This window comes from Poeciliopsis prolifica, unplaced genomic scaffold (genome assembly GCF_027474105.1).
Source record: "Poeciliopsis prolifica strain line A6 unplaced genomic scaffold, Auburn_PproV2 SCAFFOLD028, whole genome shotgun sequence".
NCBI lineage: Eukaryota > Metazoa > Chordata > Actinopteri > Cyprinodontiformes > Poeciliidae > Poeciliopsis > Poeciliopsis prolifica.
This window is the reverse complement of record NW_026562403.1, coordinates 6,080,147-6,107,654: the sequence shown is the minus strand read 5'-3', so window position 1 is coordinate 6,107,654 and position 27,508 is coordinate 6,080,147. Positions and strand designations below refer to the sequence as shown.

The 27,508-nt window shown below is 40.7% G+C and overlaps 2 protein-coding genes across 8 annotated transcripts in view; both read right to left on the bottom strand.

Moving 5' to 3' along the window:
• The window catches only part of pcsk5b (proprotein convertase subtilisin/kexin type 5b), a 91,966-nt gene extending 86,100 nt beyond the window's left edge, over nt 1-5,866 (bottom strand). For all 3 annotated transcript variants that reach the window (XM_055049165.1, XM_055049166.1, XM_055049167.1), the window contains exon 1: nt 5,202-5,866. In XM_055049165.1, the coding sequence (XP_054905140.1) occupies nt 5,202-5,381 (180 nt within the window). In that variant the 5' untranslated portion in view covers nt 5,382-5,866. The remainder of the gene's footprint in view (nt 1-5,201) is intronic.
• Nucleotides 5,867-10,905: 5,039 nt separating this feature from the next.
• LOC129372119 (ubiquitin-associated protein 2-like) lies at nt 10,906-27,329 on the bottom strand. 5 transcript variants are annotated; one of them, XM_055049159.1, is made up of 29 exons: nt 27,236-27,329; nt 25,661-25,800; nt 24,742-24,819; nt 24,502-24,612; nt 22,534-22,690; nt 22,359-22,436; nt 22,080-22,143; nt 21,885-21,967; nt 21,500-21,552; nt 20,495-20,559; nt 20,129-20,360; nt 19,771-20,020; nt 19,542-19,679; nt 18,638-18,774; nt 18,131-18,360; nt 16,788-17,028; nt 16,652-16,691; nt 16,437-16,563; nt 16,199-16,256; nt 15,895-16,102; nt 15,674-15,765; nt 15,466-15,516; nt 14,855-14,933; nt 14,278-14,472; nt 13,644-13,814; nt 13,166-13,270; nt 12,775-12,848; nt 11,886-12,077; nt 10,906-11,752 (listed from the first exon to the last, which is right to left on the bottom strand). In XM_055049159.1, exons 2-29 carry the CDS (start codon nt 25,754-25,756, stop codon nt 11,657-11,659), a joined length of 3,501 nt encoding a protein of 1,166 aa, XP_054905134.1. In that variant the 5' UTR covers nt 25,757-25,800; nt 27,236-27,329; the 3' UTR covers nt 10,906-11,656. The 5 variants fall into 5 exon arrangements, with proteins under 5 accessions (XP_054905134.1, XP_054905138.1, XP_054905135.1 ...); XM_055049163.1 differs by having other exon boundaries at nt 15,466-15,513; XM_055049160.1 differs by lacking the exon at nt 27,236-27,329 and adding an exon at nt 26,898-27,043.
• Nucleotides 27,330-27,508: the final 179 nt, after the last annotated feature.

The following is a 27,508-nucleotide window of genomic DNA, read 5'->3' as shown; positions in this document are numbered from 1 at the left end:
AGATAAAATGAAACATGACCTTTGAATGACTGTAGGGGAAAGGGGACAAATGATACACAGAAACAACAATGGTAGACAGCCAGCAAGCTGCTGTAAGGTGATTAGTTTTAATAATTGATAAAGACCATTCAATCCTTCAGATGATCAAACTGTCATGGCTGCCAGGGGTCCTGTGGTGCATCGCTGCTCCACGGCAGAGATCCACCACCACAGAGTCCATTAGATCAGCTTTCAACTCCAACACACGGCCGTATTTTCCAGCTTACTCTGAGAGGAGACGAGAAACAAGTAACTCCTGATAGCTTCACATCTGCACCCCTTAGCAAAGCTTCAACATGTCCTTATCGCCTCTCTTTTTAACCGCTTTAAAAAGAGGCTGGCGTTGTCACCGTAGTTATGACAACCTGTGATCACAGGTATACATGCAGGTACTTCCAAGGGCAGCAGATGTTATCCAACTACAACAATCTGCTGCAAGTTCTCAATAAAAACAGCAGAGTGATGTGGAGGCTGAATGAGAGGGAGTAAACTCAGGATTGTGGATACCTAATGCTTTGTAACCCTGACTTTTTCCCCAGATTAATTAAATTTTCCTCTCATCTGCAGAGTTCTCTAGGGAACTCAACAATACACACACATTGCCCAAATAAACAATTATGTAACAGCTCAGACGGTCAAACCAGGAATTCAAACTTTAATCACATTACTGCTTTCCTTTTATATCAAACAGAGGGACAATCACAACACAAGAAGCTGAGAAAATTACATGCAAATCTACTCTGAATGATTCTGTCAGATTCAGATCAGGTTGCACCATTGGCAATTCAAACCCAATTTAATATCCTCACATTGCCATTTTGTCCTATTATCTGCCACCCTGTGTGGATTGATTATTGTTCTGATCACTTTATAGACCAGGTGACTCATGAAATAGTAGAATATGGTATATTCTGCCATATTGCAGTAAAAGGACAAGCTGCAATGAGCCCAGACAGAACAGAAATCAGGGTTTTAGCCATGGACAGTTGTATCAGAAGCAGAAACGCTTCTGAAGGAAACAGGTTTAAAAAGAAATGCTCGGTGCAGCACCGTGGAGGACACAAGTAGGAAATGGATCTCAGAAATTAACGATCTCAAGAAATTCAACCATCGAGAAACAATGCAACTGATTTTATCAATCTAGAAGAGTGACCAAGCTAATTCTAATAATTTAGGGCTCCAGCTAACCACAAATACAGAAACACTCACTCCTAACAAGCAGTTTTCCAATCAAAATTAGTCCAGTCACCAAGCAACAACTCATCCAGGAGCTCAAAGATAAAGTCAGCAACATCTAAAGTGAAAGCGTTCATGGCTCAACAATAATATAGAGAGTGAGAAAAATTTATTGATTAGAGCTGAAAACCACTGCTCAGCTGAATACAAAGGACACAAATACCTGTCTCACATTTACTATAATACATCCTCATGACCCTTAAATTGTTTCGGAAAGTATTCTGTTGACTAGCTTTTTAGGACGTGTTCCATTTCATCAGATGAAAAAAACTAAACAAAAAGACGGTCATGCTGCCAGTTAAACTTGGTAATAGTGTGATGCAGAGTTTGGAGCTGCTTTGCTGCTCAGAACTATAAGGAATTTGCCTAATTATTGGTGGAACCAGTAATTCTGATCTCATCAGAAAATCCTGGCCTCCCAGTGCTTGGACAGTAATCAGCAAGTCCATTTTGGAATGACTAAAATAGAAAAATCAATGTTTCTGAAAAGGCCAACCCAAAGACCATCTTGAAAAAAAGATGAGGTTGTATAACATTAAACAGGCTTTTCATACCGAAAAACCCTGTGAAAACATTTCAGTGTGGTAGCAAGAAAAAGTAAAATAAATCTATGAGGGGGTAATAGGAGCATTATTTTTTGACACGCGGTATTTCACCAATCTGTTGCCAATGAGAAACTTCCTCCTAGTAGACTTTAGCAGAGGCACATAGCCACTTTCTCTTTCAGCAGACTAGGATTATAGAAAATTACTTAATGCATCAACTTCTCGAAACAGTTTTCTTCTGGACCAAAAATAACCTGTAATTGGATGAAATGACCAGCACCATATTCTGCCTGAGCATCAACAACAGAATTAAATTGTGAACAGAAACAAGTAGAGGTGGAGCAAAGTCCTTCACACACACACACACGCACGCACACACACACACACACACACACACACACACACAGACACACACACACACACACACACACACACACAGACACACACACACACACACACACACTCAATGAGAAGCAAAGAAACCTAAATACCACTGGTTTTAGAAAATTCAACATTTCACAACACAAAAAAAATTCATTTTATCTGAAATGTTTTCTGGATTCTGTTCTTACCTCCTCTGGGTTGTCAAGTTACCTTTTGAGAGACTAGCAGATTTTATTTTTAATGGAATATTCTTTCTTTTTTTTGTAGACTGCATTAGTTTTGCCCAGTTTTTGTCAAATCCTAGAACCTTTCCTCCCTTAACCCAGGAACCAACAAACGGTCTGCAAAGCATATTCTGGAAGTCCAATAACAGGAGAAAAGAAAAAAATGCCCTGTACAAATCACCATCTTCACCATCAGTTGTTATTGATCCAAGCGTCTCCAGTCTGGCTCCAGGTTATGACCAACCCTCTCAATGCGATTCACATCCTCTCCCATCCCTTCTAAACACCAATTTGGACGGATATCCACGTCTAGGGCCTCATCAGCTGATTTAGACTCAATTTGAGCCAGTGTCTTAGTCTGGGAAGGGGGCTCCACGTCTAAGAGGATTACCCAGAATTCCCCAACGAGGTGCTCTCGTACTCCATGCCAACTCTTTTCATCCATCCATCCATCCATGGTCCCAGCTTTCAGCCCCTCATTCTGTCATCTCTCAGTGTGTGCTTATCTTTGTCTGATTTCCTCTTCCCAACCCTGTAAAGAAGACCATATTGTCCCTATGCAGCATTTTTTCCTTCCCATCCCCCTTTATCTTTCTTTAAGCACTTGATCCCACTCCCAATTAAACCCGTCTCGTAATTTAGCATCCATATTGTTGATTTATCCTTTGTTACAAGCGGCCAACTTGAGCACTCTACGCAGGTTAAAACTGCAAAACTTGCACATTATAGTGAAAAATAAAACATAAAAACATATTCTAAAATTAATTTCACAGTGATATGGAAGTTGTGCTGATAAACAGGCTGAGGGTCTGCCATGACAGAGATGTCAGAGTTCACATTAAGCAACCAGAGCGTGCTGCTATCAATCCCATGGGAGCGGCTTTTCGCTGACCTCAAAATAAGGAAGTGAAGTGAAACTCTTGTCTATGAGGTGTCAAAGTCCAATGAGTGCTCCATATTGAGATGGAAATCAGGGCGAATGGCAGGGGTTAGGGGCGCCAACCCACTCTGCCGGGGAATTCCTATGTGCGGGGGATTAGTATGGAAAAATTGGGAGCGTGTGTGTGTGTCTGAGAAAGGGGGTGCAGGGGTTGGGGAGGAGAGATTCAACACATTAGTTGCTGTCAAAGAGAGGGGATAAACGAGGCCATTAAGGCCTACTCTCTCCGGGAGTACGGTGGGTGGGCAGGCTGGGTAAGGTGGAGAGGGAGGGGATGGTGGTGTGGGATTCAATAGCTGTTGACTAGGCTACCCCACAACAACCTGTCAGAATGCCCCCCTCCCCATGTTCTCTGCTGTCTGCACACCCAACACTGGCAAGTGCAGGCATGAGCTGCCCATGTATGATGGCGGTACTGGAGTGTGTGTGGGGTCCACATTTGGGGTTTCTTTTGTTGGCCACTCTTTCAACTTTGTCAAAACATATGTAGAAGAAAAGGGTTAAACCTCCCGACATCGACACAGCATCCTGCTGCTGGTTACTTTGTTTTCCTTTTTCTACTTCTTTAAATACGTTCTTGGACGTTATTTTCTACCACTTTATACAAAAGCCCCTTGCTTTACCGCATCAAATCAAATGAATGCGGGAGGGACTTGAACTGTACACACAAGTGCAGTTTACCCAATTATTCATGCTACTAGATTTAAAATTATGCTTTCAATCACCCAAAAAGTTTGTTTCTAATTCTAAATCACACAGGCAGCTCGCAAAAAAGATAAGCAAAACAACACGGAAAGAGGATCAGTTTAGAAGAATTTTTTAAAAAGTGTTTTTATTAAAAAACACCAATACAAACATTAGCTTTACATCATTATTTATAAACTTATCATTGATGATCAACTTTTTGAACGTTTCCATTTGGATTGATGAGCTCCAAGTTTTTGAGGTTGGAATATCTCATCGCCATAACCCTAATCTTTAGCTTCCTCCTCAGATTATCAATACGATTCAAATCAGAACTCTGCCTGGACTGCTCCAAACATGTTGGTCAAATCAAAAGAGGACTTTGAACCTAAATCTGGCAGGGGTATGAATAATTTGGGGCTTGACTCAAAATTGGATAATTTATATCTAGTGATAGATACCAATATTGGTTCAGTTACTTTCAGAAATTACAAGCCATTTGTTGTAACATTTTTAAAATGCTGCACTATCATTCTTAAAACTTTTGCATAATAAGACGATTTGTTGAAGCACCAATCAGTCATTTCTCGAAGGGTAGAACCTATGAACAAGGGGTGCAACACTAAAAGTTAGGCTGGAACATAATGTGCTTTCTTTCTATTAGAAAGTTCTCCTGGGGAGAAAAAAGTTGCTCTCTTTTCATCCAAATTCTCCATGGGAACATCATCCGTTATTATCTCTCTCACACACCATGCCTGTTGTGTAAACTGGATCCACTCCGGACCTTTGGGCGTCCAAGATCAAGAGCCAAGCAGCGCTGGCTGCTCTCAAGCTTTGTGTCAGGAGGAGCAAACACAGGAGACAGCTGTGAGCGAGGCTCAAAGCGAGTCTTCACCGTCTTCCGAACTAATCTGCGGAAACCCAGTGAGGAGGCACCTGTTGTACCAGCCTGCTCTCTCTTTGTTCCCCGCAGCTCCCCCTCTCCCGAGCTGAGGTCCGGAGAGCCGCGGAGAGAGTTGGGAGAGGAGGTTTTGGTTCAGGTTCCTGCTTGTGCCTCGTTTCAAATCCGCGTCCCACTCGCGCGAGTCGAGGCAAACACGAATGCACACACACACACACAACTCTGGCCGGGCGCAGTCTGCGACTTACCTGTCCCATGTTCCTATAGCCATATTTTTCCGCTATCCGGTCGGCCACCTCGGGTCCGCCGGCTATCCTGACTGCCCAGTGGTTCGTGAAAAGCCGAGCTTCGCACGGCGGGGACGCAAAGCCGAGACAGAGCGCGAGGACGCAAAGGAAGCTCCTTCTCCAAGCGGCGTTGTGGACCATCTTCCCCCCACTTTTCACCAGACTCTTCTTCTCCTCCTCCTCCTCCTCAGCCGACCAGGCAAACAACCAAACTTCTCTTCTCGCCAAGCAAGACTCTCATAGGAACACAAATATCCGAGATGAGGGGGGGGGAAGGAGAAAAAGAAAAACACTCCGAGGGGAGAAAGAGAGGGGCAGAGGGAGGGAAAGCTCCAAAGAGGGGAAAAAATACACCTTATCTCCAAACCTCTGCTTTCCACATGGGAGAGTTGGAAGTTCGTGTGCCCTCTCACTCTGCTCCTCTCTCTCCCTTCTTTTTTTTTTTCTTCCACGGAGGACGAGGAGGAAGTGTGTGCGTGTCTGTGCGTCGTGCGTAATCGCGCGCGAGTTGGTGCGGGTGAGCGCGCGCGCGCGGAGCTTCTCAAAGCTGATTTTTCTCTTCTCCACCAACTACTCGGATGTTGGTCGCTCAGCGCATCATGCTTTCATGTGGCGAAATGGCTACAGCGCCTCCCCGCAAATAACTGGCTGACAATCCGGAGAGTAGAAACAACTCCAGCCGCGGGGTTTCCCTCCCAACTCCGCTGGGTCTTAAAGGCACTCCGTTTGAGGACGCAGCGGGCGCAGTTCAGGTCGGAGGGGTTTTAATGCAGGTCGGGGGGGCCTGCAACTTCAAGGACTTCATCCAGCGACACCTCCCCCGGAGAATAAATAAATGATCAATTAATTAAAATAAAATGAAGCTAGAAGTTTTAATAAGATTTTGTTCTTCTGTCAAAATCTATTTTAATTTATTTTATTATTATTATTATTAATTTATTTATTTATTTTACGATTTTGGAGACACAGTTAAATAAATAAATAAAGATAGATGTGGGCCCGTGTGTATTTTGGTATTGACCAACAGTGGAAAACCATCGAACAAATTGTTGTTGGACATTTATTTGGAAAAAAAACAAAACTAATACAGATGAGTAGAACTCTGCATTTGCGTTGATTTATCTTTTCTTGTTTAATATTTTTTAACAAACTTTTTTTCTATAACATTTTTATACAGCCATTGCTATTTATTTTTGATTGCTTCTCCCTTCACATGGAGCATTCGCTAGCACTTTGTCCTCTCTCCTGTGCATGTGGGATCTGTCCGGGTTGAAATTGAACTGTTAGTTCAATTGATTAATCCAGAATGCCCTTATGTGCGAGAGTGCGCGTTTGCAGCTGAGCCTCTGTGTGTTGGACTGTGATGAACTGCTGACCTGTCCAGGCTGCACCCGGCCTGATGACCCCTGCCAACCTGCGACTACAAGCCAGGGGATCAATGCACTGGTTGAACCTCAGCCGGGATATTCCACACTCCCCAACTATTGTAACTATTCAGAAAACCTTTATTTTCACTGGTAGAAACATGTGTAAAAATGCTTTCTAATGTTTTAGTGAAACAGGGAAAGGTCAAATTAATGTTTATTATGTCATTTCTAATGTCTGACTGTTTCTCCGATTTTTAACTTTCGGTATTGTTCTTGAATATTTTTTAAATAACCCGGAACAAAGTGAACACACTTGTAGACAAACTGAAACATGTGTATATAACACATCATCTGCACTCATGAAAATGTTGTGCTATGCACTAATTGTTAGCACATCTGGGGACCTAATAGATTTCACACATTGCACTGAAAAACCTCTATTAGGAAACATGTCGCCTCAATGTTTTAACTCTTAAAATGGAAAGAATAAAAATTTCAACAGCTTGTGTTGGTAATAGTATTTCGCACAAGCAAATCTCGCCGTTTTCTGACTTGGAACTAAGTCGGATTTGACATCATTTCTCATCCTGAGCCCTGATTTCTTTGGCAAATTGGGTGTTTCAATAGAATGCAGAAAACAGCCTTGCTATTGGTAACTATGTATTTCTCCTGTCACGTTTTCAAACACCGTGGCTATGTGTTTGCAAATATGCACACACGAAACACAATCATCTCTCACTGCGTTTTACATATTCTTCTCCTTGAAAATAAATCTTGCACCTTTGAAGTGTCTGTTTTCCCTTTAAATTGAACCATGTTTGTCGTATCCTCTCTGCTAATGCCAAACAGCTTTTGGTGAAGGCAGGATGATTGCGTGGCGCAGCATCTCCCTCGCTGAGAAAAAGCAAAGCTTTAGCAGTTGAGACAGTCTTAATGCAGAGAGATATCAAGATGAGATTCTGGAGCAAGTGGCACCCACCCCATCCATATTTCGAAATAGCAGTGACAAAATGTTTACCCCCAAAAGATTGGATTTCTCAGAGAAAAGCCAGAAACTTTAGGAGTGAACAACCCTGATCTAAACTCCACCGGATAGTTGTGAATGAGTTTGGCTGTACGGTTCTTGCTATCTTCATGGCAGAGTGACCAAAACAACCACATTGGCTGACTTATTGTTCTTTGTGGATGTTTTGCTGCCATTGACACCATCATAAATGAACCGACCAAACAGTCTGTGATGCAGACGTGATTTATTGCTTTACCTTTAAAAAAGTCTCAGAAGAATAAAGCATAAGCGGCAAGATGATTTTTGTCGTTTCCAGACTAATAGAGAAAGCGTGCACATTTTTCTATTTGTCACATGGAAAGCTAATAAATAAAAACAAAATAGTTACGGGCAAACTCTTTCATCGGTAAACAAGCAGGAGGCACAGATTACGGTTCAAATACTTCTGTCTAAGCTGTTGAATGCAAGCTTTGTCTGCCAGTAGACCAATATTGACACAGACATACCAACGTAAAGTTAAGTAAACTCTGGCCTCCAACCCAGTCATCCTCCACTGAAAATCAGTAGCACATATGAAACGGAAATATCAAAAGATTCCCATCTTCTGTGAAGACGGAGGATCCATCGGTTTGATCATTTTTTTCTTGATCAGCAGTCTGTCGGGTGGACTATTTGTGCGGGCTGTGAGTGGGCACATTCATTTAGGAGGATTTGTCACCTACTAATTTCTTGACCCTGAGAACAGCTCAGGTGTCGGTACCACAGCGTTGTTCCTTAAATCGGCGAAGCTCTCCATGTCGTGCCCCTCATCGCAGCGAAGATCACAGCTGACTAAAAGCTGTCATCATGGAATGTGCCGCTATTATGTGCCGCCGAGCCATTCATCCAAGGCCTTTGTTGACTGATGGCTTTTTGTTTGGCAGCAATTTTCCAGAGATGTCTCAGTGGAGAGCAAAAACTCTGTTCTGCACGGGACACAAGTGAAAATCAGCATAATAGCCCTAATTAGAGACAGTTTCTCTCTGAATGGACCCCAGCATCACATTTCACAACGGGGGAGGACAAGAGCATATCATTTACTTACATGCTAGAGACCTAAACAAATCCAGTAGCAGTTCTCCATTCAGCTGCACGCAAGTGTTTCTCTTTTAAAGAGATTTTTTTAAAAAAAATCAAATAGTAGGGATTAATTTTAGCATCAAATCAAGTACCCCCATCCTCCTTTAGCGACAGGAGTGTCAAGTTTCCATTCAGATCTTCAGTGTTGCAATATGCTGTGTGGCGGCTTCACAGCTCCCCGTGTTTCCCAGGGAAGAATGAACTGTGTGACCTCAAAACCATCTTTGTCTACGTCTGAGAACGGAGCAGTCGCAAGTGTCAGCAAATACTCTTAGGGTTATTCTGTGTGCATTCCAGTGTCTCAATGAAATAACAGCGTGAATTGTGAGTAATGTGCCACCAAAAAAAGAAAAGAAAAGAAAAAGCCCAGCAGACAACTTGCAGCATCCAGTGAAACATTACAATGGAAGACCAGGTGGGAAAACTGCACCTACGCGGTTTTATTCTCTGTGGCTCTGTAATGTTTTTAGCCATTGTCTGACATTTTCGATACAATTTTTTCGTTTTGCAATATTTCCATTACGGCTTCATCATCTCGTCTTTAAATGACCCCATGTAACCCTTGTAACCATCAGCTGCCTCGGGTCCATCCTTTATCCCCAACACATCATTGTGGGTGGGCTGCAACGGGTCTTGGGGTTAGCCTTTTAACTTCACTTTGACTTTTAACCTTCTTCCTGTAGGCTCCCACAATGCATTCATAAAAGCACCTGTCACTCAGTTCAGCTCTTTTCATTCCACGCCAAATGTCTTTTCTTCTTACAATTTTTCTAATTCACCACATTCTGTGGTTTATAAAGGCTAGTTAAGCTGTCCATATTGTACTTTGTTCGGATGCGAGACCAAAAAAGTTGCCCGCTTCATTACAGACAATTCATATTAATTGTCAGCAGTGGCAGACCTGAGTTCATGTATAAATCTAAAGTTTCCTAGGAGCTGAATACTGCCATCTACTGGTATTCAGTGAGACTTACACCACTAAGAAAGCATATGTTGGTTTGAATCGTGCTGTGCAAAAAGGATTAATGAATCATGTTACATCTAAAAATAAAAAATCATGATTTATTATACTTAAGCCTTAATTTCCTGAATTGATGGCTGTGGCTTAGAGAGAAAACATAATTCGGGGTGTGAGGAAATTGGATTATAAGCTCAATAAAAAGTATATTTTTCAAGAGAAACGTCAGGCTTCTGAAATATATATAAAATACGTCCTACGCTGCCAGTACTTGGTTGGGTCTCCTTTTGCATAAATGCTGCGTAGCATGGAGGTGACCAATCTGTTATTCAGCTGAGATGAAACAGAAACATGTCTCTCATGGTCTTCTTGGCAATTAAGTTTTCAGAGTTCAGGTGAGTTTGTTAGCCATTCAAGCACACAAATACTAGTCACTGAATTAGCTTTTATTACCTTTGGCAGTGTGAGCAGGTACCAACTTTTTCTGCTGGAAAATGAAATCAGCCTCTTCATACAGCTTGTCAGCAGGAGGAACTATGAAGTGCCCTAATATTTCCTAGTAGAGGGGCTGCAACTGAACACATAGACCAGAATCAGAGGCATGGTACCCCTAACGATCACTGATTGTGGAAACGCTTGACAATGTGGATTATGTGCCTCAACTCTTCAAGACTCTGGAGCCTTAATTTTAAAATTAAATGCAAATTCGTCTGTGGTCTTAAGAGGACATAATGCCTATAAATTCAACCAGCTGAACATGGTATCTTCTGCAGAGAAGACAACATAGAAATCAAATCAGACTTGTGAAGATCCACTATTCTCTTCCTGATTTCCCTGTCATTTTGTCCATCAATCTGCACAAGTTGTTTAAATTATTTTAAAGTGAATTCCTAAAGGAAAAAATAATCTCACTTTTAGCACATCCTCACTGTTCTAAAACAAGAAATGTAGTTTTATGATTCTCATTAAGGTTTGGAAATGTTTGCCACTTACAATCCATATCTGCTTCTGTACCCGTTTTACAGATCTCAATAAAATCCATTCACAGGGTCTCACTGCACGACACCTCATCTCCACTGAACAACTCCCTACTAAAAGAGGCAAGAAAATGTCTCATTACCAAATATTTATAACCAAGTTGAACTTTAACAGAAAAAACATCTGAAATATAACCAGTGTAAAAACTTTCACTCATAGAGAGGAAAAGACAAGACAGAAGTTGGAGCTCCAACTGCTCAGAACTTTATTTTGACAGAAATAAGGGTTAAAATTAAATTAAAATATAAAATTTGGTTGGACAGGTCTCGTATGTAGTTTTTAAAAAGGGGAGGTATGGACACGGGGAGAAGGCAGCTTCCAGGGGAGGGAGCTAGACGGAGGGAGAATATATGAACAAAATTGAAAGAGGATGAATTAAGCAATATGGGAAGTCATGTATAAAAAAGAGAAAAAAAAAAAGAAGACAGATGCAGTTAGTCATTATAAACCCCACCCCCATCTGAAATGTCCTCATATGTGATCAGTGCTACTGCGCTCTCCTTTTCCTTGTTCTGGTTCTTCAGGAGGATTGGATCATTTATCATCGCCACTCATATTAAATGTAACAATTTTTCCTGCAGTTTTGAAAAAAGTAAACAAAAAGTCCTTCAAAAATAAAATGCGGCAACCACTTTATGTTCTACTATTACATATACAGTATATATATATATATTTATATATAAATACATACATAAATATCTTACATGTACAACCAATTTTGAAAAGAGGGGGGAAGAGAGAACCCAAAAGACTTATGAGGACTTGGGGAGGTGGGGAGAGCACAATGCTTATTGTAAGGGTAGTGTGTCTGGTTTTTTTTTTTTTTTTTTTTTTTTATGTTTTCCATTTGTTTTGTTCTAACTTTACACACACACGCTCTCATGCAACCACACAGCCTTTTGGGGGAGAAGGGAATGGGGAGTATTCCTCAGTTTGCCCAGTAGGGAGAGCTGCCATAGCTGGACTTGCTGCCTTGGGTTTTCTGCTGCATACTGCTGGACTGATTTCGCTGACCTGGACCACCCTGCAATGAAACAAAAGAATCGTTCAGATGAGATCTCATCTCGCATCCTCTTCTGCCATAGAGGTTTTCCACATGCTTGTTATAGACGTACAATTTCAGAGGTGTACAGACAGAAGGTTTGGCCTTTGCTTACCTGTCCGTCTTGTGTGAGGTGATGGTGCAGCAGCTGGGAGTGGGGTTGTTGGTGTGGAGGCAGGATGTGCAGGAAGGGGCCAGGAGCATAGCCAGGAGCTCCACCAGGGTTCATGGGGCCGGTTCCTCCCAGAGCAGAAGGCAGACTGAAGGGAGGCGGCGTCCCGGTGTGGAAGCCTTGCTTATCAAACGACTGAGAGACAAAAGAGCAAAAGAACTTCAATTACTTCACGAGAACCCGCAAGTCTGGTGTCGCTCATTTATCAACACTCATTCCTGACTGCAGTCAGACTACAAATGCCCAACTATAAGAACCTTTAAATTTGTTCTGGGCTCATTTGTTGATGCGTTTATAAATTAACATATGTACATACTTGTCTATATTATCTATTGTATATTTAAAGTATTCTAAAATTACTCCTACTTTCTCACCCATAGAATGTTAAAAAATATATACATAATATCACATATGGTTATATTTGGTTTTCCCTAATGTTTAACTTATTGGATAGAGAAGCTTGTAAACAAATATGCTATTCAAAATATATTCTGATTGCCGTGCTGCCAAATATTTTCCTATAATATTCAAAATAGTTTTAATCAATATTATTTTAGAGCTTTTGCTGAACATCAGAGAATTTGAAGTTCTTTTCCCTTTGACTGAGATGTTTCTTCTCATTAAGGCCGCTTGCTTTAAAACAGATTAAGTCACAAAACTGTTTAAACAAGCAACAAAACAATTTTGTGAAAAAAACTTTATGTGAACCTTTATTAAAGCTTAATTTTAAAATGTTTGTAGGATCTAAACTGAAAGCCTTACTCAAACTTCTAGCCAACACATCACCGAAAGATCTGAAACATTAATCACACAAATATGATGAGAAGCATACTTGTGTTTTGCTGTATATGGAACCTCCCATATCAGGAACTCCACCAGCTGTTCCTGATCCAGATAATCCTGGTGCTGAGAAATGAGAGAAAGACATGAAGAAATATTTTAATGAAAGATACTTGAACCTGCAGTGAAAAACAAGGATTGGCAAAAGCTTTACATCCAATCTCTTCACTGTTCAGCAGTAAATCTTGAATTTCTGTTTCCATGTTAGTATTCCAGATGCCAGCCCGCAGGAAGAAGCAGATTAGGTGAGGAGGTGCAGCGGCACATTGTTTCACTTTTTCACCACTCTCTGCAATAAGCTGCTGAATCCCGTGTGGATAGATTTCCATGTTTCCACTGCCGGAAATAAACAATGTTTCAGGATGCACATGTGTTGTGTGTACCTTTCCCTGGGCCGCTGCCTGCTGATTTGGCCTGTGACTGGGCAGAGCCTCCATACCCTGTCTTATTGTAATCCCCACCGTGGGCTTGAGACAGGTCATCAAAAGCTGAAGGACGAGGAACAGCACAGGACAGAAAGAGGGGGATGGGGAACCAGAAGGGAGATGAGCAATGAAATTTATGAAGAGGAAAATGGATAGGTGGAGAAGAAGGGATTGGAGCAGGTCAGAGAGATACGGCAACCTGACAGTGATGGAAAGTGTGACTATGTTCAACTTCAGGAGTGGCTTTCAGCTAAGCAAGCAGGCAAATAAACAGGCCACACACATGCAGCAAGGTTTCCTTGTTCCTCTACAGACATAAGAGCAGCTTTTAGCCACATAACTAGAGTCTGATGTCACCAATCTTAGAAGTATTTGCTTTGTACAAACTATGTGAAACACTGCTTCAGTAAAAGGTGAGAGCGTAGTAATGTCCCACCTGCACCGTAGGCGTGCTGCCCGTAACTTGGCTGATGCTGTTGGTGGTACTGACTGGAGGGGTTGGCCAGGCCCATCGCAGGCTGCTTGGCAGAAGCTGGAGGTACAAACACTGTGGGGCCATACTGGAAGGCTGAAGGAACGCCAGGCATGCCAGCGTAGTATGGCAGACCTGAGAGAGAGCAGAGCGGGAAATCAAAGCTTCGCACAATCTCAATTGAACTAATACAGTAAAACTGTCTAATCTTTTTTTTAATTCTGCCAGGAAAAAGATTAAAGGTTATTTGTACCTTGTGTAAATGTTAGGAGTAACAGTTGATTAGAATAAGTGCCTTTCAAACCCTGAAAGATTTCATTCAAAAGCTGATAAAAGTATGAACATGATTTTATTGTGTAGTGCTAACTTAAGTAGTTAATGTTCCATTCAGGAAACCTTATGAAGCAGGGAAGAAAAATGCACATTTAAAATGAAGTTCTTTCATCAGTGTCATTTAACCAATTAGAAAATGAATAATTTATGCAGAATGAGGCTCAGTGTCACATTTGCAAAGCTGTAAAGGTCCACATATAAAAAAACAACCTGCCAATGATTAACATAATGCATCTGCAGGTTCTGTTTGCTTTTTTTTTTTTACCAGTGTATCCGTAGCCAGGTGGCAGAGGCGGGTTGAGGAAAGCCTGGTTCTGTGTCTGCTGAGCCTGGTTCTGACCCTGCCCTTGAGTCCCTGCCTGCTGGGTCTGCTGGGTCTGAGACTGGACCCCGGCTGTAGCCAGGCTGGTAGGAGGAGCCGGGGAAGAAGAATCATTCCTGCCAAACTTTGTTGCCTCACCTGCAAACGCAAACACGCAGAAAATCATTCATTGGATCACTGGAATATTCCGATTGGCTGACGAAGGGTTTAGCTTTATGCAACACTTCCCACTGTGCTTTTGGCATGTTTGAAAACTAACACTCTGTTGTATTTGTGTAGGTTTTTCTGAATTCAAGTTTTTCTTAAAACCTTTCAGTATATACAATATTTCTTAAAGCAATGTGGCAGAGATATTTGTCTTTCTATTTATGTACAAGGCCTTAGTGGCCATCATGCTCACAAATTATGTTGACTTATGATACAAACGTACAGATCAGGGAGAACATTTATACATGTAAATTTGGAAAAGTGGTGTTGCTTATTCAGTGGTAATAATCAAAGTAAACCATATTTCACTCACCAGAATATGGATTATTAGCCAGACTCTCTCTTCCAGGGATTGCAGCTGTAGCGCCAGGGAATGTTACGCCGTAGTAGTCCTGATAACAAAAATAAATCAAGGGGTTAAAGACGATGTGAAAAAAGGAAACTATTCAATGGATAAATATACAAGCACAACTGAAGAGTGGTTTAACCCAAGAGAAACTGCACTGATGTGTATGAAGGAGTTGACTGAAGTAATAAATAATACATAAATTGAACAAGACCTTGAGCATTAATAGAAACTGTGAAGTGTTCAAAAACATGAACCTAATTTTTCAAATGACGTGTTACCATGTTACTGTCAGGAAGGGGGAAAAAAAATCAATTGGATGTGTAGTTTGTGAAGCTATGAAGGTAAAACAGGCTGTGTTGGCAAAGAGGTAAGATGACGATCAAAATCAGCAAGTGACTAAGAAAAATGAAAAGTTAAATAATAATAATGATAATAGAAACAGTAACATCTATTTGAAGAAAAAGCAGTTTAAAAGCAGAGACGAGTCGTCTTGTGATGCAAGACCATCGGGGATCAGACTTTATGGATTCAAATTCATTTTATTCAGATTTGAGCAACATGAGAAAAAGACTCACCAAAGGTAGTCGAGACTGCAGCATTTGCAAGTCTTCATATCCATAGATCTGCTGTTGGAAAAAAGTAGAAATAAATGATCTTGTGTCATGGTGAAATATTTAGAAAATCCTCAAGAATGACGCAGAAATTCATTTAAGTCTCCACTTATAAAAAATGACATTGAAGAGAATGAAAACAAGTTACGATAAATTAGAAAAAGAAAGTTACCGGGTAAGCAGGCAGCAAGCCACCAGGACCCATAATGTACTGGTTAGCCAGTAGCGGCGGCACTCCTTGGGCCAAATTAGGAGGAGCCTTACCTGTAGGGGAAGAAGAGCAGAAACCCACATGACCTTCTCTTTCATAAACAAATGAAGTGACATAAATCAGGTAGCTAATTTGAAATACTGAAGCAAGTTGACTCATGTGTCCAGATAAAAATAACTTACCAGAAGTGGTGGAGATTTGTGGTGCTGTGCGGCTGCCTGCAGCTGAGATCGTGGTGTTTATGCCATTCTGACTCAGTCCTGGTCCTGCTGATTGGTGCAGACCATTGGAGGATGAAGTGCTCACAATCGTGGATGCAGCAGGAGCGACAGCTTGGCTGGAGGACGATGAAAAGGCATGAAGGTTGCTGTTGCTTTCCTCATTGGTCATCTGGTCGAGAAAGAAGTAACCGGGTCAAGTGTGAGAAATTCAGGACTAAAAAGAACTGGAAGCATAATCTCAGTCATAAGATGCTTATAAACTTACAGTGAGGGAAGAACTTGTGACAAGGGCTGATCCAGATGAGTGAGAACTGCTCATGTGACTGCAAAGAGAATAAATCTATTATCCTGATGCAAATGAAAGTTTGAGCTTTAAAGAAAAATCAGTCTTAGAAGCTAGGAGATTCAGAGATTTGTTTTCTCCACATGATAGGATTAGGATATGTGCTTGAAACCATCATTATCTCCGTGTTAAATGTCAGTGTGAGTGAGCCAGCCATTACCTGCTGAGTGATGAGATGGGGGCTGAGTGGGATGGGGTAACTACAGGAGAAGGAATATGATGTCCAGATCCACCCTCACTTGTCATAACAGGAGATTCTGTTTTCACAATTCTAGACGACGTAGAGCCTGGTTTAAAGAAGAAAAGAAATGCATCTTGTATGTTAACGTATCTTGCATGTTGAAGACAAAATATTTTAGTCGTGGAAATACTTACTTTCCTGTGTGCCCTGTGTCTTCATAGCACTGTAGCCATTCTATAGCAGGAAGAACAAATTTTGTCTTAAAATTCATCAGGCTGCGGCCACATTAAACCTTCAGGATCAAAACAGGACCAAATTGCTTGTATTTACCGTCAGAGGAGCAGAAACACCTGATGGGATGTCTTTGCTCTGCGAGAAGCCAAGATGAGGAGGCAGCGTTCTTGAGCTGCTGTTGTCTACTCGACTGGTTGGAGTAGGAACTGAAGAGGACGGTGGCGCTGCCGCACTGGGGAGACCGAGTGAAGGGGAGGGAGTTGCGCCAGGTAGGCCCAGAGATGGTGAAGGAAAGCTGGCGTCTGATACAGCTGAGGGTAAGCTGCTCATGTGATCACTGTTCAAGAGAGAAGGGGATGAGGGCATAGTTGAGAGAAATATTGAAAAGTATTGCTTAGACAGCAATAGTTTAATTATGCAGGTGTTGAAAAGAGTTGCGGAAATGTTTTACAAGGGCATTATGGTGCTTGGCTTAAAACTATGTCAACATGTAACCAAATTGTTTTACTGTGAATCCAGCAAGTTTAGTTAAACACAGGTGTGGCATGTTAGGTTTCTGGACAGAAAAAAAGTTTTCAAACAGATTTATCTTCTGCCATATTGTCCCTAAAGATTAAAATCCTCTGCATAGCTCGAGTCTCTCTGGAAGTGTCAGAGGGTGTGGAGGTTTTTGTAGGTTGCATAATGCATTAACTGGAGCTGTGATGCTCCTCTACTGCCCGTTGCTGCATTCTGCTAGAGGACATGGTTCTTACAGGTTTTTTCCCCCATTTCCTTCATTATGAAATAGACAATTCCAAACTTTTCTATAACTACTTCCGCAGTGGTTGAGCTTTCAAGAAGGGAGGGAAGAAGTAAAGAAATGAAGAAACAAGAGGAGGTAGGATAAGAACAAAAACAAAAGATAAGTAAAAGGAATTGACACCAAGAGGCAAAGAGAAAGTGCGAGTTTGGTCAAGCATTTGCAGATCACAACAAAAAGAATACAAATAGTACAGAAATATACATAGAATGGAGAAATTAAAAAAATAATTCCTTGTATTTCAAAAAAGTTAAATACTTCTTTTCAAAAACTATGTTAGATATGTACTAGCTGAAAACTATACTGGTTATGTTGTCGTTGATATGTGAACTTGAATGTCAGTGTGTAATCTGGGAAGACCTATTTTGACAGGGGCATGAAAAAAATCTGTATTTAATAGACCTACCATGAAACAGATTCATGACACCCATGTGAATTTTTCATATAAAAGATGGAATTATTACAGAACTCACTGGACTGCCATAATGGAGTTAAATTTAAAATTTGGTGTATGTGCTCTACTTTATACAACATATTTATTTTTCTTGAGAGAAAAAAAAGAAATAAAACATCAATTTATTATCATTGGGCCTGCATCCTTTTGTATGACCACTGTTCCCTTTTAATAGTCACATACCTCACAGGTCCTGACTTGGGGAACATGCTGCTCTGTGTCTGCTGTGTGGGAACAGCTGCAGGAGCAGGCATGGTGGTCTGAACCAGTGTGGATGAATGTTCCCGCGCCAACTCGGCCTGAGAGTCTGCTGTTGCACTTCCAGCTTCAGAGCTGAAGTCAAGAGCTCCAAACTGAACATTCAGACCAGAGATGTCGGCTGACCCTGGCATTTCCACCGCTGACGATGGAATCTGAGACAGAAAGAATGCGTGCTGTAGAAAACGAAAGCAAACCAACACTGGTACTTCTTATTTTAAGAAGGGGTAAAAAAAAACATAACCACCCCAAAACTGCAACGCAATCTGTAGTAACACTTCAACTCCCTACAAAGCAGCTTCAAAGTTTAAAATCTGAGTTTGGAATCAATCTTTATAAAACATAAGTAGATGTCTTACGAGTAACATTCCCATCATCCATGCTGGGGTTTGTATTGTACATTTTTTGTGCTTAAGAGATCTGATATTTTACCTTTGATGGAAGAGGAGCTCTGCGTCGCTGGGTCTTTAACTGTCGCTGAGGAGGATCAGAGATCGCAAGATCCAGGCCTGACTGCTTACTTCCTGGAGAAGATCCGTCTCTTACAGGGAGGCCAGAAGACTCCTGACCTGAAATTCAAAACAATGTTTTTGTATACAATAACAAACCTATAGGATCAGGAACATGCAAGAGTAAAATGAAGACATGTGAAACACAACACCACCATAATCTCCTCATACAGGGACTGATAAAAACCTGTTTGCATTATTTATTCGAGCCGAATTGTGACAAAATTGCATTATTGTATTTATTAGTATCTGGCAAAGTATACAAAAATCTTAAACATTGCATAGATCAGTGGCCCATTTATTCATTGCCTCATTCCTGCTGTTTATAATCTTTTTAAAATCCTTTTAAAAGCTATGCTCACGTGTTTCTACACACTACTAATCATGAAAGAATAATAAACTATTTAACTGTTGGAAAACTGTTGGAAAACAATTCCAGTCACCAAAATGTCATAGTGGAGGTAAGCTAAAGAGCTTCACCAACAGTGCTGACTGAAGGGCGACTGTTTCAAAACTGAAGTTTTTTTTTACCTCATCATATTTATTAAGAAGCTGACATTCAAAAAATACACCACCAGTTTGTGGTTATTCTTTATTAATACTAAAGTCTTGTCAAATAAAATGTTAGGAAATAACTACAAAGAAAAAAAACAACTATGTACTGTAATGTTACAATGACAATTTCAGGTCTTTGTAGCATTTATAGCGAATATAGTTACAGTTGTTTTAAACAAGACGCCATGTAACATTTTACATATTAGACTCATCTTTAACATCATGAAGACTAAATGTATTTAATAGTATGTTGAGCTATTCTGTGGCTATACCTGGTGGTGTGGGGGCCTGTGGTGCGAGTGGCTGAGACAAGCCCAGAGGCTCTGTGGTGGGCAGTATGGAGGTTTGCTGCTGCCTTTGAGCAAGCTGGCTGAGCACTGCAGATGGTTCTGGCTGATGCTTCATTTCCACTTCAGAGAACATAAAAAATAATGTTGTAGCTGCAAGAACATGGTTAATTTCGAGCACCCAAGTCCTAAATTTAATTTAAGATGAACTTACAATTTTGGGATCCAATAGGGCCATTTTCAACCCTCTGAGCCTTAGTGTCTGCAGTAGGTGAAGCTGCAGGAGCTGGACTCTGCATCGGAGGTTGTCCTGGGTCTTTGGAGACACTGCCGCTTGTTGCCAACATCTGACTGGTTCTCTGAGGCAATCGAGGCCCGTTGAGTGGCTCCGACATGCAAATGTCTGGACCTGGTGCCTGCTTAGGTGCATTCAGGGACCCAAAACCAGAACCTATGACTGAAGACTGGGAGCATAACAGACGAGACAAAATGACTTCAACAGTACTACAGATTAGTAATATTTATGAAATATGGGTTCTCTAACAGGTGCAAGTGTGTGTGGTAAGGAATACCAGTGCAGCATGTGCATAGGTGGTGCTAGCAGAGGCGGCATGAGCGTAGCTGTTGGCAGTAGCATGTGCGTAGCTGTGTGTTGCAGTCCGTCCATTGTGGTGGGAGTTGGTGAATACCAGGCTTTGGCCCAAATCCTCTGCTAAAGGACCATCAACGATTGCTCCCAGGTCAGAGTCCACAGAACCTCCCACAGTCACTCCAGTCTTAGGCAGTATGCTAGCTAGGTCCACACTGAGCAGACACAGGACGAGAACAAAAAGTAGAGAAGAAATTTGTTTTCACAAGATGAGTATTAAGAATATTGGGATTTTTAAAACCTGTTTTCTAAAGATGTTTAGGGTTCGACTTTGAACAGGAAGACTTACTTGTGTCCAGGTGGGATGTGGTTAGCCGGAGCAGAAGAGGCAGTGAACACTTTGGTCTCAGACAACTGTGATATATAAATACAGTCATGAGATTATCTCTGCACATGGCTGACACTGCAGGTCAAATGCAACTTCTTTCCAAACTTGTATCAAGTGCAACGTTCCCTGAGCTGTTTTGCTTCTTGGTAAATGTGGTTGTTTCATACCAGGCATTTGCATTAAAGATGGTGCCATCTAAACCAGGGCCTGTAACACCCCGAGGGAGTTTTTGCTCTAGCTTTGATGGCCAAAGATTAGAAATGATTCTCAATATTCTACTCAGTCTACTGCAGAAAAATTGAGTTATACGTGTGATCCTTGTGTATCCCCATCATATTCACCAACATGAAACAGTCCTCATATTTACAATTTGATGATAACACTATGTCAAGTTAGACCGCTTTCTCCAATAGTAATGAAAATACTCCGCTGCCAAACAATAAATACAGTCATACAACATGGCTTAAGTACATAGGTTAAAAAAAAACTTAACAGGCATAAAATTGAAGCCTGTAGGGTGTAAAACAAGCTATTACTTTACCCAAGTATTCATAATTACAATATTGACTCAAAATATACTCCTATAAATACACTTTATATTAATATAAAGTGCATTTATATTTCAGTCAAAGCAGATAATTCAGAGCTTTGTCGACTTAGATTTTTGTTCATCTCCCACGTGAAAATAACTGAGAAATTATGCAGTTGTAAATATGACAAGACATGATTGAAAGTGCAAATTGAAGACTGATGTGCACATATTTTATCCTCTTATCAGTGTTTTGTCTTGTTGATATTTGTTTTTGTTGTATTTGTTTATATTTTTTGTCTTGGCTGTTTAACTCTGAAAAATAAATAAATTTAATTTTAAAAATTTGCTAACTGAAACAAACAAGTGCATAAAATTGCAATGGTACTATATATAGTATTGCTAGTTCATCTCATATTTAAACATTTATGTCTTACATCCTCATTCCATTCTTCCGAAGTCCAGTCTTCCATATTGCCATGCCAGGTTCCTGACAGAGAAAGAGACCAAACGCTGTCACTTTATAGAAGCTGTCAAGTTATAAAGTTATCGTTTTAAGTTTCCGTCAACTCTTCACAAATAGTTTTAATTTTACCCTGAGCTTTATCCCCAACTCCAGTCCACAAGAGGCTAAGTTCTGATGCTTTTAGAGGTATCCTTGTTCCACCTGAATCAAATGTCTGAATCACACCCCTAGCATTTCATCAAATCCTGCAGTCATGGTAGTGATCCATTCATCAGATTCAAGTGTCTGTAAACAAGGAGGCCTCTAAACTCTGAAGACAGTGGCTCTGAAAGGCTACAATACTACATCTTATTTACCAGTCCCCTCAGTAGTTTCACTGCCCTCCAATCTGTCCTGGTTGGCTCTGGAGTTTGCAGTGTAGTCAGCAGGATTAAAAGTGCTGGAAGTAAAAAGTAAATTACACAGAAATTAATATTAAGATACAAGACCTTGTTCCCGCAGATAGGGCGTTTTGTTGGTATTTTTTCTCTTTCCTAAGTCAATATTCTTACCCCATTCCTTGTGAAGAGAACCTGTTTCCAACAGCTCCTCTTCCTCTCCCACGGCCTCCGACTCCTGAAGAGAAAATAGACATGAGCTAATTGGAGCCCTTCAACCTTACTTTCTGATTAAAGACTTAATGAAAAATAAATAAATAAATAAAATAACCTAACAATTTTTGACCACTGAGAATCCAATAAATCAAGGTCATTTGTCCAGTAAGTTTGGTAAAAGCAAACAAACTCTGGATTTGTCTGCATTTAGTAAGAGGGTTTTATTCTAGTGAGTACCTCTGCCTCGCCCCCTGCGCCCACGGTCAGATCCTCTCTCTCCAGGAGTTACCTCAAACCCATTCTCCTCTGAACGACCTATGATTCAACCAGAATAAAAATAAATAAATAAGAAAACTGCGCACACACAGTCTACATTATTCAGCATTACATACACCATTTTAACATTTCATACCTTCACGACCTCGGCTGATTCCTCTGCCCCTCCTGTTGGACGCTCCACGTCCACGGCTGGCCTCCCGTTCTCCTTTCTTCTCCCGGCTTTCTTTTAAATCCGAGGTCCCTCCCTCTTTCCCGACACTGCGCTTCTTTCCTACAGTCTCCCAGGAGTTCTGAACAGCAAACAAAATCCATGTTGGTGCTACAAAGAACACTGTAGAGGTGAGTGGTATGACCAAAATTTTATATCATAACATTTTCAACAATTGTTACTGTACTTTTCTTTTAATGCAAATGTATGTTAATCACATTTTCCACATCCTTAAAAAATGACAGGATCCCAAGAAGTGAGTTCTCAGGCAGTGTCACTAAACTTAGCCTTTGACCATAGATCAGGGATGGCCAACCAGCGGCTTTCAAGCCGCATGCGGCTCCTTGACCGGTTCCATGCAGCTCTTACGTTCATATAGTCACAGTCTGCCAGACGTGCAATAATGACGAGAAGTAGTGAAATGAACTGTCATTTATTGACAACAGCAGTACGCCATAACTGTTGGCCATAACCACGCCAAAACAACACAAACAAAAAACAGTCTGTTTCTCTTGCAGCCTTACTCTTTCCAGTGGTTCGCCTTCTGCTCTCACACAAACCTCTGCTCACCCCTCACTCTCACTCCCAGGTCCCCTCGCATCCATCCTGATGCATTTCCGGACAATGGGAAATCATACACTCTAATTTAAATCTCTATGGTAGGGTCACTATAATATCCAAGTTTCGCTTTGCTTGAGTTCAATACGGTATTTCCGTCAAATGCGCAGTTTTTAAGTAAGAGTAAAATCATTTGAGTAAACCTTTTGCGCTCAAAATGGCAGGGAAAAATGCACAGGAAAACAAAAATATGAAGATGAACACAAGACGTTTTTGACAGAGTGGGAGAATTTGTATTTTTTTGTTGAACGTAGTGGAAAGCCATTCTGCCTTATACGTCAGGTGTCCTTGTCGCATTTAAAGGCTTCAAACCTTCAGCGCCACTTCAGCTCACTCCATTAAATAACACATGTAATCCACATATTAAAAGGAAAAATGTATTGTAAATTGTTTTATTATTGTTTGTTTATTTGGTTAAACAAACTGTGTTTGCATGAGAAAGTGCACAGTGTTCATTGTTAAATGTCTTTGTTGTGTTAAAATAGTGTGTGAAATTTACAATAAATCTGGCTGAGCAAAAGTATGTGAGTATGAGAAAGGGATGGGTTGATGTTCATGTGTGCCCATGCATATGATGTGGCTCTTTGCGGTAACTTGGTAAAAAATGTGGCTCTTGGTCTTTGTCTGGTTGGCCACCCCTGCCATAGCTCAAAGGCTAAATGACTGTAGCCTTGTAGCTATGGTCAAAGGCCTTTTGACCATAGGTCTATAAGGTTTTTTCCACAGCTCTTAATGGGACCATATCTTCAGTGACATAAAAAGCGATTTGTTTATTTCAACCCAGGGCATGGCTCTTTGTTTCAACACAACAATTATAATTGAAATTGTTTCAATGAAACGTGAGCTTTAAAAGGCTAAGTACTTTCACACAACAGGAACCTCGCCTCTTTTAGGCACTTCTAGATAATCATCTTAAACTTCTTTTGCTGCAATTTTTGTCCAAGTCCACACTCAACTCCCCCAATGACACTAGCTTGTCTTTTGCTGCTCTGCATATGACTTCAGTGTGTAACAAAGAAAAAGGCCCTTTGTGAAACAAGTGCATACGTATTCCAAGACTTAAAAAATAAATAACCAAAAGTCTGTATGGAAAATTAAAATAACAAAACTAAAAACCATTGAAAACAAAAAACAAACAAAAAAAAAAAAACTCTTGCGTGATAAGAACAACAAAACTCCCCCCAACAGCAGTAAAAAAAAAAAAATTAAAAAAAAGCTAGCCAGAATGCAGTTAATTTTATCTCTGTACATCCATTTTTGTGTGTGTGCTCTTACTGTGTCGGAGGGACTCTCAAGCAGAAAATTGATGGCTCTGTTTACATCTTCATTGCAGTCATGGAGGGCTACTACGCATTCATCTTGGGTCTTCCCAGTTACCTCAATCAACTGAATGTAAAGGAATCAGAATTAAAATGTTATGTTTTATCATGAACCTCAACAATTTATTAAGTTGTTAAGAAGCTGTATGAATCTAGACTACATTACTCTTTATTTCCCACCTGTGCACGAACATACCTGTTTGACCTTGTCTTCAAAGTCAGCATCATTATTGTCATAAATCACCTGCGCTAAACGCATCTGCTCTGCAGTGGCCTGTAAGACAGAAGCAAACGGATCTAAGTGAGGACAACAGCAAGATGTGGTTTCTTGTCTTAATCAGTTAAAATGATCTTATGTGGGGGTTCACAGATTAAGAGTTTAGTGGCCATTTCTTGAGCTCAGCTTCTAAAAGCTTTGACCTGCCAATACACATTTTATGCAGTTTCAATTTCTCTTTAAGCACAAATGGAATAAGAGAAATCACAAAAAAATATATTTTAAGCCTTTCCGTTACAAACATATTTTAAGTTTATATCAGAACCAGAAGTGAACAAGGTTTGCTGACAAAGACCAAATGCTTAAATTCACATTTTAAACTATCCATACCCTTTTCTATTAGCAATTATAAGCAACAATCAGTGACTTCCTAAAGACTTTTCCTGAAGAATGTAGATTTTGACCTTCGTTCAGATCAACATAAAGATGTCAATATTTTCAAATTCAGCATGTTACATACGGGCGGAAATCACAAGCTCAGCTGTATTTCAGCCATCTTATTTGCTTAAAGTCTTTGTTTTGCTACCTGAATGAAACTCTGATGTAAAATGAAGTTTGATTTTAAATACTTTCTTGAATCTCTATGTGTCCCCTGATATCCTTTCTAAAATATCTTTCTCGTAACAACATCCACAAAAGTGTTGTTGTCAGCAGACCTGACGACAATCAGACAGAGATATTAAGAGTCTCTGGCTGACTGGTCACTACTCAGGGGGGCCCATCAAGCTAAAGCCTGGATGATTCTGGTCATCAACCATTTTATTTGGTGAATTTTCATGTAGTTTTATAAGTGAATACAATTATAATTGAAACAAAAGAGAAACTGGCAATATCTCACCTGTATCTGTTTCTGTGGCTGTGGTGTTTGGGTGGTTGTGGGCAGCGTCTTGTCCCGAGTCCCTCGGGCTGGATTGCTGACCACTGAAGTCATCATATACAGTATATACAAAAAAAATGTATGTACAAAATAGAAAAAATCTAGGGGAAAGGGAAAAAAAGTACAAATATGGTAATTGAAATGATAGTTTAAAAAAAAAAGATAGAAATGAACAGCTGTGTCTTTAAAAAAATGGCTCTGAGTAAATGCGCAATACTAGAGCTGTGCACTTGATATAGGCAGACTGAGACACACAGTTATATACCATGTAAGATTATAACCCCCCTATCTGTCGCCCCCCACATCCACAGTTAAATTTAGCCAGCCAAGAGGGGACTGTCCGGGTGTCATCTTACAGCTCTCTCCTGTCCTCACTCAAAAACACCGTCAGTATTCACCAGTGTTTCTTATCGGAGGGCATAGATATCATTTCTTTTGATGAGCTAAAAACCTTTACGGGAAAAACAAAACAAAACAAAAACGAAAATAGATTTTAAAAAGCAAAGCCGAAAACTGCTAAGTAGGCCAAAATCAGGAGAAATTGAAAGCACAAAAACAAGGATTACGTCACACCTTTCAATAGACCACAGGATCCCGAAAATGTTGGGAAATCGCGGGTTTCAAATGACGTTACAAAAATAAACAATAAAAAAAAAAACAGTGGGATGGCTGGTCACTGATGAAAGTTTAAAGGCAAAATGTTGATGTTCACTTAGAAAAACAGTTTCTAAACGTTACACGGTGGGTGTATTGTCCGCTTTAAATCGATTCCAAGAGTTGTCTTTATCTTTCGACCATAGAAATAACTGAAATTATCCCGACGTTGAAAAGCGCTCAAAAAAAAAAAAAAACAACAACAACAGAAGCTGAAATTACAGACCAACGTTCAGTCGAGCTCATGATAGCTGTAGCCTAGCGAGCCACTTGCCTTTGTTCTTTCAACAGTCCCTACGCCATTCCCGAGTCTCCACTTGGAGAATATCAGCGCAGTAATTTTACGGCTGGTCCGCGTGTCATAAAACAACGACGCTTTTGTTTCACGGTCACCAAGGAGGACAGGGGGGAAACAAACAGACGCGTCAAGAGCCACGACATACCCCTTTGTGTAAACCCGAGCGAAAAGCTAACATTAGCAGCAAGCTAACACTTGTAACGAAAGCAACACAGTGGCGTGTCTCCTTATAACTACTGTACTTACGGGAACCAAATATCGTCTAATTTACTCCAGGGACCGCGGATGGCAATGGCTCAGTCGAAATTAAAGTTGCCCACGAAGCTACAATAGTAATGAGCAGCTAAATGCTACCAGCTCCGGCATGTGAAAGGCCTTTCCCCCAAATGCAATACAATGGTTCACAGTTTGGACAGAGCCTCGCGTGTTAGCAAACCACGGAACAACCAGTTCATGTCGAATTTACACACGCAGAACGTCCAACACTGACTTTAAAACAAAACCAAATTACACAACGGGAAAAATATTAAATTTTCAGACGGATTCTAAACACAATTCACAAAACAAATCTGACTTTCTTTTACCTGCTAACACGCTTTCGCTCAGCCAGCAGGCAGCAGCAGATGTGTCACGTGATCCACCGCGCCGTTGTTTAACGTAAGGAATCGGAGCTTCACAAACAAACGCTACAACCAATCGAAATCATCTACCAGGTCACGTGGTACAAAGCTGCAGCACAACTGGCGCGTAAGGTGTTAGAATATAGAATTTAGGCTCTATATTATATTTTATTCAGTCAGTAAATGTGCGAGTGATGTGAACAGATGAGACCCCGTATGAAGCCCCTTCGGTTTCTT

What these genes read in the sequence shown, in the direction of transcription:
- LOC129372119 (XM_055049159.1), bottom strand. Translation starts at nt 25,756, where the DNA reads ATGATGACTTCAGTGGTCAGCAATCCAGCCCGAGGGACTCGGGACAAG. An exon ending in AATCAGCCGAGGTCGTGAAG is followed by an intron (nt 22,437 to 22,533) that starts GTATGAAATGTT and finishes GTTGAATCATAG; the next exon opens with GTCGTTCAGAGGAGAATGGG. An exon ending in ACAAATCTCCACCACTTCTG is followed by an intron (nt 15,766 to 15,894) that starts GTAAGTTATTTT and finishes CTTCCCCTACAG; the next exon opens with GTAAGGCTCCTCCTAATTTG.